The sequence below is a fragment of the Crotalus tigris genome, unplaced genomic scaffold (assembly GCF_016545835.1).
Source record: "Crotalus tigris isolate CLP2741 ecotype Arizona unplaced genomic scaffold, ASM1654583v1 scf7180000017999.2816498, whole genome shotgun sequence".
Lineage (NCBI taxonomy): Eukaryota > Metazoa > Chordata > Lepidosauria > Squamata > Viperidae > Crotalus > Crotalus tigris.
In genome coordinates this window covers 1,109,477-1,122,124 of record NW_024096765.1, presented here as the reverse complement: position 1 = coordinate 1,122,124, position 12,648 = coordinate 1,109,477, and the positions used below count along the sequence as shown (strand labels likewise).

The following is a 12,648-nucleotide window of genomic DNA, read 5'->3' as shown; positions in this document are numbered from 1 at the left end:
TTATTTGCTCTAAGCTACACAAAACCTTCTTCTAATGATTCAACTTAATAGCCACTATTTTCCAATTGTTCTATATGGAAATACTTTTCAACAGATTGCATCCTTCTCCCACAAAATACACTATTTGGTATGCGTTTGCCAACTATTTGAAGTTTTGGATTGTTTAACTTCTGTGACTTGATGATTGCCTGGAACTGACAAAAGAACAAAACCAGATTAGCTTGTAAGAAAAGTGCTCAACACCAATATATTTTTTGAAAAAGCAAGATTATGGCAACATTTTCATAATTTCAGGGCGACATTACAACCATGGTCCCATCCTGAATCTGTATGAGAATTTCTATGACTACCTGCCAAAATGATTTTGTTGAATTTTACCGCCATGCAGTTAGAAATTATTTCACACATAGATCTACTGTCAAACATTCAACAGAGATCACGTTTACATTTTATCTTTCATATTTAAGTGCTAGACTTAAGTATGAACCATTTCCACATTATGTTGGAGTGATGTTTCAGCAATTTTAGGCTTCGTCAATCATTACCCTAATGAATTTTAACAAATTGGAACATAAACATGAGCAATGCAGCAGTGGTGATAAACAGTAATAGAATAATAGTAATAAAAGGTATCTTCTATGTCAAATTGTGCATTCCTCAACAAGTTATGAAAACATTTTCTATTTTTGTTTAGAAAAACAGGTATTATTGCAGTCTGGCTTATATATATAAACATACATATAAGAATGGAGCCTCTTCTAGTAACAAGCTTAAAAAAACAGGTGGTTTATTGTAGACCTCTTAAAAGGGGCAGAGAACAAGGAAATAGAATGCTTACATATCTATACAGACTCATGATTTATTTAAAAACCAAAACTAAAGAAATTCATCATGTTGTAGTTTTCTTCTGTTTCTTCTTCTCATTCTCTTCTTTCTCTTTTTCAATTTCGGCAACGTATTTTTCAATTTCATCAGGGCTCAGTATCTATAGGGAAGTGATGAGATTACAATCAACTGGTCAGTTTCAAGTCATGTAACCAGGGTGTAGCCGGTTTCCTAACAAATTCTCTCATCCTAAGCAAGCCAGGTGAAGCAAGCCAGGTGAAGAGAAAAACAGATAAATCCATTACCTATTTTATTCACCCCCATCTTTTCTAGTCCTCTTAGGTCAGGCATGTCAAACTTGCGACGTCACGTGACGTCGTGCAACGTATCGGGCTGGTTTTGCTATTGCTGGCAACGGGGTGGGCGCGGCTTCCACATGACGCATCCAGCCCGCGGGCCAGCAGTTTGACAACTGCCTTAGGTCAAGGATGCTGCTGTTAACTAAATGTGAAATCACTATGCACTATTTTTTTTCATGTGAGGCAAAATTTCACATTGCATTTATAATGTTCTACACCGGGGTCCCCAATCCCCGGACCGGCACCTGTTCAAGGCCTGGCAGGAACTGGGTCACGCAAGCAAGCAAAGCCCCATTCGCACACACATGGGATCCAGACGGCACATGAAACCACACCCTCCACAAGCCGCAGAAAACTGCCCTCCATGGAACCGGTCCCTGGAGCCCAAAAGGTTGGGGATCACTGTTCAATAGTACAGTATTTTTCTAACTGCGGGATTTTAAGTGGTATGGACCGGAGTTCCTAGAATTTGGGGGATTTGGCTGAGGAATTCTGTGAGTTGAAATCCACACATCTTTCAAGTTATCCAGCTTGAAAAATTCTGCTGGAATGTATATATCAATATAGGCATGAAATGGAATGAGTGAAACAGAATGGCTTGGAATGATTTATTCCTTTATTTAGGCTTCAGAAGTATCATGTATAGATGCCAATTATCTATATTATTTATTAGGAAGCCATTACATTTCAAGTGCAGAGCTCTTTTGCAAGCAACTAAAGACCATGATATAGCAACTAATCTTCAAAACAAAAAAACAGTATTACTTAAACCAGTTTACCTTGAGAGGTTGGTTTCTTCTCATAACAGCCAGCTCAATATTTTTTCCACCAGACTGTACAACCTTAAATTGCAGAAATTCAGAAAAAGATTTTGTTACAAATGTGTTACAATTAAGGATTTTTTGCAATGAAAGAAGATGACATCCCATTTGAACTACATGACACATCTCAGAGTACTTCAATCTAATAAATTTAATACACCCAGAAAAAGTTTATTTCCTCCAAATCAATCTTAAAACCAGACAAAGAACTCTGGCTCTTTAATTTTACTGAATGAAATTAAAGAATATTAAATTATTAGGGCACTATTTAGCTTGTTCATTAACAAAACAATCAAGTTAGGAACAATTCAAATGTTGACACTTACTTCAAGAAGGGCTTTGATAACAAGTTTAATTGTCAGATCATCAGTTTCAATGGCTTCATCAGTATAGTTTTTCTCCAGAAATTCCCGCACGGATTTTGCTCCTCTGCCAATTGCGTTAGCCTAGGATAAAAAATATACTTGGCAAAGTGATGAAAAATGTCAACGAAATATTAACATATTTAAATGTTTCATCTGATAGCCTAAAATGCCTCCAGCTAATATTTAACAATTATCAGACACTATGAAACCAAATTGCAAGTGTTTGGATCCAATTAACATAAACAATCTCCCAACATGCAATATTCCTAATGAAAGATATAACAGTTCTTTTTCCACAGAGTGACAAAGCCCATTGATGGCTAAATTCCAGGTCCAATTACTGTATACCTCTACTCCTCCATATTTCTAGGCTCTAGGGAACGTAATCAAGACAAAAGTATTTCACAGCACAGGGCTACAATATTATGATGCCTGTCCCATGTAACAGCCTCCCTTGAAGACCCCAACTCCTCTGGCCTTCTGGAAGGCAGCAAAGAGCTAGCTTTCCCCCCAGTCCTGGGCTGAGATGTTAGGGAAACCCACTGCAAGTGCAGTTTTTGTGTAGTTCAGTTTGTTATATTGTGCTTTTGCTATTGTACTACAATTCTTCTAATTATTTGGACAGAGGTTGAGTTTTAAAAGTTACTACCGTGTTTCCCTGAAAGTAAGACCTACCCTGAAAATAAGCCCTACTTGATTTTTGGGGTTGGATCTAATATAAGCTCTATCCCCAAAATAACCCCTAGTTGTGGGGCAAGGCTCATGTCTAAAAATCAAGCTAGGGCAGGGTGGGGTGGGAGCTGCCCCACACGCCCCACTTGCCGTTGCAGCCAGGCCTCCCATGAATAGACACCTGCCTTGCCAGCCCAGTTCTTCTGCGGTGCTCCCCAGCCTGTATTTCGACATCAGAGACCTCCGGAAAGGCCTCTATCAGCAAAATGCAGGCCAGAGGGCGCCGCACGCATCAAACCGAGGCTGCATTCTCAGCTGCAGAGGCATTTCCTTCGGCCGGAGAAGAAGTTGGCCAACTAGGCAAGGCTGTTGGTGCCCCCGCTGTGAGATGAGATTATGGACCCCCCCCCCGAAAATAAGACCTGGTGCCTCTTTTGGAGGCAAAAAATATATAAAAATAAGACTGGGTCTTATTTTCAGGGAAACGCGGTATATTGCTCTTCTTCACTGTTGTTGGCTACCCAGAGTTCATATGTAAGATGGGCAACCATGTGAATTTTCGACAACTAAACAAATATTTTTAATAAGAATGAAGTCATTCCAACTGTCGACTGGAAAGTTCTACAGTACTATCTCTATCAAAAGAAAAAAGAAAAAAATAACAAGACCGTTCCTACAAATAATAGAAAGCAAATGGCAAAAGAAATTTAAACCAAAGGGTTGCCATAAATTATTTTGTGACACTTTGGCTGTTGCTTCCATTATCGTTCAACAGGGATTAGCTTTCATTTTAAAATGTTTATTTATTTATTTATTAAATTTATTTGCCACTCATCTCACCTTGGGGCTACTTTTCTAGTAGTCCATTAAATCCTATGCAAAGCAGTGAACTCATTTGCTTAACCATGTTTCATTTCGCAGGGTTCACATATCTTGTTAAACCAAACCAGTTACATTATGGTTAGTATGATGTATGAACCTAGTCTAACTCTGGTTTCTCCATATAAATAAAAGCAGAAAAATACATGGATTATGAATAATAGGGAATGTACTATTTTGAACCACAGTATGGTTAAGCAGCCTTTAAAAAGGGAATATCTAATCCAGAATTGGAGACAAAAGGAATAAGGAAAATAAGGTTAGGTTAAACCAGGGGTAGGCAACCCAAAACACTTAAAGAGCCACTTGGACCCGTTTCCCACCAAAAACAAAACACTGGGAGCCGCAAAACCATTTTGATATCTAAAATGAAGATAACACTGCATATATCCTTTTTTACCTTTATTATAGGGTGTGTGTGTGTGTGTGTGTGTGTGTGTGTGTATGTATGTGTGTGTGTGTGTGTATATATATGTATATGTATATGTATGTATATATATATATATATATATATACATACACACACACACACACACACACACAGGTAAAAAAAGGATATATGCAGTGTTATCTTCATTTTAGATGTCAAAAGGGTCTCTCTCTCTCTCTCTCTCTCCCTCTCTATCTGCCCTTGGTCTGCCACTCCTCTTCCCCCGCTCTCTTTCTTTCTCTCTCTCTCTTTCCTCTCTCTCTCTCCCTCTCTCTCTTTCTCTCTCTCTCTTTCTCCCCCCCCTCTCCTATCTGCTGCTCACCTGACAAGCTTCAGGCTGTTGTCCAACAAGATCAGGGGTAGTCAACCTCGTCTCTTTTATGACTCATGGACTTCAACTCCCAGAATTCCTGAGTCAGCCTAGCTGGGCTAGCTAGCTCTCTCCTGCCCTTCCTGCTTCCTGCAGAGACGCAGCAAAGGGAAGAACTCCGCCCAGTAAGCTTTTCAGCTCCTCGGAGAACACTGTGAGTGCACTCTCTTTTTTTTATACACACACATACACACACACACACACAGAGAGAGAGAGAGAGAGAGAGAGAGACAGGGAAGCGCAATTCCTCTCTCTGTCTCTGTCTCTCTCTGCAAAGGCAGAGGAGGCTGGGAGCCGCAGGGGAAGGCTCAAAGAGCCGCATGCGGCTCCGGAGCCGCAGGTTGCCGACCTGTGGGTTAAACTATGTAATACTGTCTGATCTTCCATAGATAGTGAGAGAATGAATTAATTTGATGGAAGGATTTACTTATATGATTTAAGTGCTCTTTCATTTTCATCTTCACAAAATCTAATGGGTCAACTCACCTTCCAAGCATGGTAAGTGCCAGACGGGTCAGTCTGATATAGCCTCGGAGTTCCATCAAAGTCAAACCCTACAATAAGGGCAGAAATACCAAAAGGTCTGCGGCCATTACTCTGGGTGTATCGCTGAGGGGAAAAAAAAGGTGTTATGAAATAGAACTACTGTAACTGTATGCCAAGAGATGTGAAAATTTACGAACCAGTGCTTGGCAACTAAGAAATTAGATTATGTTCTGAAGAGATCAAAAAGATTTTAAGAGCAAAAGTCCCTGTTTCAGACAGCAGTTCAGAATTCAAAACAGAGTGAATTTGAAACTTAGCCCCACATCAAAGAAGCAAAACTTTTGAATGCTCAAACAGCACTGAAATACTTTCAGCAAGTGTAGAACAGCTGTTTCAAATTTAGAATATTATTTTCAACTTCATGCTTTTTGAAAATTACAAAACAGTACTCTCTATTTTTTGGAAAACTAAATTTACTTGTAACCCAAAAGATGTTGAAGAATTACTATTTTAAACATCTGCTTGCTCATTAATCATTAATCCAGCCTAGAATTTGCAATTTTTTCAAATGCATATTTAAGAACTGAAAAACATCTTCATGAGTGTTATCATACACTTTAATTAAAGGAACATCATTAAGTTGGCAAAGATGGAAGCAAGTATAGGTAGTCCTCAACTCACAAGCACAATTGAGGCCAACATTTATGTTGCTAAGTCAGACCTTTGTTAAGTGGGTTTTGCCCCATTTTACGACCTTTCTTGCCACGCCTGTTAAGTGAACCACTGTCGTTAAGTTAGCAGCACAGTTGTTAAGTGAATCTGGCTTCCCCATTGACTTTGCTTGTCAGAAGGTTGTAAAAGGTGATCACATGATCCCAGGACACAGCAAAGCTCATAAATATGAGTCAGCTGCCAAGTGCCTGAATTTTGATCATATGACCATGGGGACACTACAACAGTCATAAGTGTGAAAAATGGTCATAAGTCACTTTTTCAGTGATGTAACTTTGAATGGTTGCTAAATGGACTATTGTTAAGTAGAGGACTACCTGTATGTAAATCTGCAAAATAAATCAAACATAATATCTAATAACTGGAATAGGAAACATTATTTCCTACAATCTTGTATTTTGGGGAAAAAACTAGATTTTATTTTTGGCCAATAAAAGCAGCTACATTATATTCCATTTTTGCCCAAATTTTGCAATAAAACCAAGCAATGAATATGGCCTTTAAACAAATGTACATACCTGCTTCAGGCTAGCAATATAACGTGTAATATATTCCACAGTGACAGGATCTTCCACTGTAAGTCTATGGCTTTGGCATTCCACTCGGGCTCTATTTATAACTATCCGGGCATCTGCTGTGAGACCTGTAAATAATAGTTTAAAATATCAAAATTTGCCTTTAGCAAAGTAGGTAAAAATATTTTTACCTTAGTAAGCTGGTTAAATGAATATTTATTTTATGCCTATATTCATCTTATGTTCCAGAAAAAAATATTCTTTTGATGTGGATAAATGATATGTGTATTCCCAGCATACTTTCATTATGATATCTAATGAGCCCTCCCTGTGATGATTTTGAATGAAAAAGGACAGAGGAAAGATTAACCTGATATTTTGTGACTGCCAGTCTTCCAGTCAGATTGTTAATGCAGCTTTTAATTTAGAAAAAGAAATAGAGCAAAGAGTGTTGTGCTGATTGTTAAGTAAAAAAAATGAACCAGGGCTGTAGAATTCTACCTTTCAGGGCTGGCTAACCTGATTGGTAAAATCAGGAAAAACTTAATTTCAAGAATCTCTCAGTCTTCTAGAGCAGACAGCATTCCAACAGCAGAGTTTTAATCCTATTAAATCCACCCCCACCAGCTGGGGGGAGTGGTTGGTAGAGTAAAATAAGGAATTGAATATTGCTACTGAAATATGTGACAAAAGAATGACACTGTCATATTCAAGTCAAAATAATTAAATTTCCATTAATAGAAAAATTAATGGACATTTCTGAACCATTTATAATTTTTTTCTCAACATTCAAAGTAGAATACTATGATTATAAAGATTTGAAGTTCAAAAACTAATTATAATAATTAATTTTAAAGTACTTTTTTTAAAAAATAAGAGATTTAAAATTGACCTGAGGGATAAAGAAAATATTATATTTTCAGAACACTTAAAGAGAAGAAATCTCCACAGATGTTTTTCCCTAGCCTTACTATTTTTAATTTGTTGAGATTCTTTGCAAATAAAAAAAAACATCCAAGGGAACAGTAATTTCTAGTCTTTGTAGCAAGGAATGCAGTGGCTAAGAATTTTCAGATTTTTAGTTTCACACACATCTAAAAAAAGTGAAACTGGAGAAAGGCTGTATTAAGAAAACCCATCATCAGAGTACCTGCAAAGGCCATGCAGACGTTGTCATCAAGAGCACAGATCTTTCGGACAGTTCTCTCATCTTGCAGTTTCGCCACAGATTTTTTCTCCACACCAAGAACTACAATATCTTTTCCTCGTACTCCAACCTGTAATATGAAATGAAGGCGTTAAGTACCATATCAAGCACCTTCCCTATATATTAGGGTTTTTAAAAAAAATACCAATAGCAAAACAAATGCCTTTTTATCATTTCAGACTAGAATCATTCCACATTCTACCTGGGAGATGTCTACTTAGATTGAACCTGGAACTTTAATTATCCAAAACAAAAACTGAATCAAAGTATAGTTTTGTTGCTAAATATTATCTGATATGAAAATGTGCACTTTAACATGTATGGCAATGTTTCACAGTGGTTTTAACAGGTAACAGAAATATATTAAAAAAAAAACCATTCCTACAGTAGTACTACCTGGAACAGGAAACCTTATGTGTGCCTCCCCCCATGGTGCCCCTCGTGGCATGGAGCTCAATTCTGATCAGCCCCAGCCAGCACTACCAATCAAAAAGAATTGTAGCAGCCACCTATATACCAACCAGAGGGCATTACTATTATTTACTTGTTGTATGTCATGCCTTTCTACTCTAGTGAATGTTCAAGGCAAGTTTTAAAAAACAATACAAAAACAGAAAAAGAAACAACAATGTAAGATGAAGTCATCTCTCTTCAAAGACAGATGCCTTTACAAATTTTCTAAATGATGAAAGAATAGGGTCCTAACACATCTCTTAAAGGAGTGCATTCCACTTTCTGGGAACAATGTCAAGAATACAATTTACCATAGGCAAGAAATATCTCCATTAATGGGAACACTTTCAAAAAGCCCTCTCCTGGACATTCTAACCCAGCGGTTCTCAACCTGTGGGTTGGGACCCCATTTGGGGTCGAACGACCATTTCACGGGGGTCGCCAAACAATGCAGTCCGCCATTTTTTCCCCTTTTCCTTAGCTGTGCTACTCCCTCTTATTCTATTGGCTTTTGAAAGCCAATAGAATAGACTCTCTTGAATAGAGTCTAATTCTATTGGCTTTCAAAAGCCAATAGGAATTGTCCAGGCTGTCTCTGCCCTGCTAAGCCCACCAAAAGCCCCAGTCTGCAAACGGTGCTGCAAGTTGTCTGCAGCAAAGGTGAGCTATCTGGAAGTTTCCACCCCTCCCTGCTGACAACTACTAAATGTAAGTAAAAGAGGGCCAGGGGTGGGAGGCGGCAGGCGCAGGGAGGGTTGCTGGTGCGCGTGGGGCCCGGCGGGTGCCTTACCTCCCTTGGGCTGGGCCAGCTGGTGGCCTAGCCGGTGGTCACCCTGCGCCGTCACTGCCCCTTGCCAGCTACGCCTTGGCCGGAGCAGGGGGCAGCCCCACACATGCGTAGCGTTCCCGGGCAGGGAAAGTCTTCAACTTACGACCGGTTGGGTAGTCCTCGACTTACAAGCGGTTGGGGGGGGGGTCGCAGCATTAAAAAGGTTGAGAACTACTGTTCTAACCTCACAGGAGAGATTACATCATGACAGACCTTTAGTAATTACTGGTAGATACTAAACTGTTTAGGACTTCAAAGGTTTACACCAAATTTTTAAATTGTACTTGGTAAGGAACAAGCAACTGGTTCACAACTTTCTACATAATCATTCTGTGACTCCAGTATCTCCCATTGTTTAGTAGCTTACTTGCCTCATTTTTCACCAATTGCAACTTTTAGAGGACAATTCCTCATCAAACATGTTGCAGCAGTCAGGAGAATAACCGAAGTAATTAAGCATGTTTGCCAAATCTGATTGATTCAGGAAGGGTTGCAGCTAGTATATTTTCTTTAAGGACAGACATACTCCATATTCAGATCTCCCAAATAAATACAGGGACAGTCTTCTCCCTTCCAGACATGCTGAATATTGTTAATCCTAGTGCATTTTCTTATTAAGGAACATTTTCCTGAATTTTAATTTATCCTTGTTTCCCCCTTCAAAACTTCACTGATTTTCCCCTAGCAGTTTTATTATCTGCACTTGATATATATCTTCCAGCTTTTTCTTCAAAAGAGATTGAGGAAAACAATTTTGAAGAAAAAAATGAGCAGTCTGTAGTTTTCTTTAATTCCTAAAACTGTCCAGTATAACCTCTTAAGTAAAGAAAGCAACTATGCAAGGAAAAATATACTGATTTGATCCAAAATGTCTTTCATTCAAAATTCCATCTTCCCATAACTATATCCAGGCCCATCATATTATCTTGAAGCAACATAGCTCAATTATTTTTTTTTAATCCTAAAAAAACAGCCTACAACAAGCCAATGAAGGATTGCAAATACACACTTGCTATACCTGTTTGCTTCATCCAGCAATTTAATTACTTGCTGTAGACACAAATATTTTATTTCACTCAGCCAAATTTACCTTTTTTATTGCTTTACTTATTAAATAAGGTTAACACTCTTTAAAGTTTGAAATGTGTTTCAGTATTTACTCTTTAAAGTCCCTTTCTATAGCTACAGGTTTTAATTCTCCCAACTTTTTACCAGGATTGCTGTAAGAATCGGAATCTGTCCAATGATTTATAGGATGTTTCTAATACCTTTAACTCCTTAAAAAACAACCTGACTGCCTCCTCAATCTGAAATTCCTATTCCTTAATTTTGTAACTATAGTCTCTTTTCTAATCTCTTTCAGACAACTAATTCTTTTCTACCAATCCTTTCTATGAATTGTTTAGGCTTGTCCCACCACAAATAAACTAAGTTGTCATTTCTGGACTTCACATCACTTTCATTATTTGATTAGGAACCTACCCTCCTTCCATTTCAAGAATGCTTATAACTAGTGGGCACAAAATTTTGATGAACCGATTTTATTAGATACATGGGAGATTATTTGGGTGAGGAATGTTAAATTCACGCAAGCCCAAAACTTACGGGAAAACTTTTATAAAATGTTTTATAGATGGCACCTTGATCCACAAAAAATGTCTCGTATGTATCCAAACCTGCAGCCTAAATGTTGGAGATGTGGTTGCTCGGATGCTACTTATTATCATATCTGGTGGTCATGTAAAAGTATTAAAGCTTTTTGGATTAAGATATGGTGGAATATTCAAAGAATTTTTAAAAGGATAAAATTTACTCCACAATAGTTTTTGTTGGGTATTGTTTCTGATTGTGATGATAAAGAGATTATTTTAATGTTAAATTTAATTACTGCGGCTAGGTTGTTAATAGGACAATATTGGAAGAAGGAATTTTTGCCTACTTTGCAAGAATGGTTTTTTAAAGTTTCTTACTTAGCGGAAATGGCAAAAATTTCGGCTTTCTTGAAAGATCAATCGCAAGAGAAGTATCTTTTGGTGTGGAAAAGATGGATAAATTTTATACAATATAAGTATGATATAAGAATGCTTATAACTAAAAGTAAAATGTTATACATTAAGCTTAAAACATGAGCAAGCAGCATTTTTATAAAATACAGTACTGGAAAAATTAAAAGTTCTTGCCAGACAGAAAAGCTTCATCAAGTGTCTTTGTTTCCCTTTCTGTTTCCCATTAAATTATTTAGCTTTGGAGAACAAAGCTAAGCTCTCTGCAGAATAGAAAATGTGGCAGGCCACAGGCAACAACAAACCTAACTTTATCTAACCCCCTTCAATATGAAACAATATCCTCCCTTTAGAGGATGAGCCAAAAGAAACCAGAGCTTTTCTTCTAGTATAACCAACCCCCCCCACTTGCTTTTCTCTAACCTGATAACATCACACCAATCCACAATGTTCTGTATCAGTTTATTAAGCAACCCCAATTAACTGACAACATTAAACTAAAATTCAGACAATTCATTAAATACACACAACAAAGCTTACAAACCAAAACTCATGTTATGGCATTGTATATTGTGTGAACGCATACCAGTATATATCTGTACTATATATGTATATCTGTATCCATACATATACCTTATGGATTGAACACTATCATATCACCTTCCCCCCCCCGCCAGATGTGTACAGCCGGCTCCTTCCAAAACTGGAGGCCCTACTTGCTGAGAATTCTGGGAAATTCAATCCCAAAATGCCTGAAAAGACTAACTAGGGAGGCCCATCTTACCCAGCCCCCAAAAGGAGCCTTTACTGGGGCGCTGGAGAGGCCAGAGCGGGCTCGAAACGCGTCTTTTCATCAAAAGCTTTTGGTGTTTTATTTACAAGCTATCCTATTTTATTTTATTTATTTCTAGCGGTCCAAGGAAATAAAAATGCTCTTCTGCCCACAAGGACCCTCTAGAATCGGGTTTAAGAAGCAATCGGACAGCCATTTGTCCAGAATGGTATAAGGTCTCCTGTACGAGTAAAGGGCTGGACTAGATGACCTCCAAGGCCCCTTCCAACTCGGTTAGTCTGCGTTTTGTAAGAGTCGGGCCTTCTAAATTAGCGAATTCCCTAAACAAATCGATGGGAAAGTTCAGGCGGGCGCTCGGACAGGCTTGGCCTGGTCCACGCCGGCCACGGGACAAGTCTGAGGCCGGAGGTAGAGCCGGAGAACATTGGGCCGGCCCTGCCAGTGGGCCTTGCTGGCTGGGAGTGATGGGAATTGGAGTTCAACGCGTCCATGCTCCACGGCACAGAGGCCCGTCCCTCCCCCCTCAGGCGCGCCTTCTCTTTACCGCGGTGGAGCCTTTCTTCACGGCCTCCTGGGCATATTCAACCTGAAACAGGTGCCCGTCCGGGGAGAAAACGGTGATCGCCCGGTCGTAACTCATGACAGCGGCGAGACGACGACAAAAACCACAGACCGGAGCCGAGAATGAAAGGAAGCAACAGCCGCGCGAGATCTCCCCCTCAAAACAGCACCGTCACCTTCCCTCAGCGCGCATGCGCCGCTGCTTCCCGATGCCGCGCGCAACACACTATTCACGCAAATTCATACGCCGGCTCCTCCGCTTTTATCTGAGGCCCTACCCACCTACGGGGAAGGAAAAACAGGGGCTCTACGTCAAGCACGTACTGGGAGCCGTAGGCGGCTCGACCT

The 12,648-nt window shown here is 39.2% G+C and overlaps 1 protein-coding gene across 1 annotated transcript; it reads right to left on the bottom strand.

The window, feature by feature from the left end:
• Positions 1–216: 216 nt before the first annotated feature.
• Positions 217–12,503, bottom strand: PSMA7 (proteasome 20S subunit alpha 7). Its single transcript, XM_039346503.1, has 7 exons — positions 12,284–12,503; positions 7,605–7,731; positions 6,458–6,582; positions 5,208–5,330; positions 2,332–2,451; positions 1,964–2,026; positions 217–985 (listed from the first exon to the last, which is right to left on the bottom strand). The coding sequence occupies exons 1-7, from the start codon at positions 12,377–12,379 to the stop codon at positions 890–892; spliced, it is 750 nt and encodes a 249-aa protein (XP_039202437.1). The 5' UTR covers positions 12,380–12,503; the 3' UTR covers positions 217–889.
• Between the last annotated feature and the right edge of the window lie 145 nt (positions 12,504–12,648).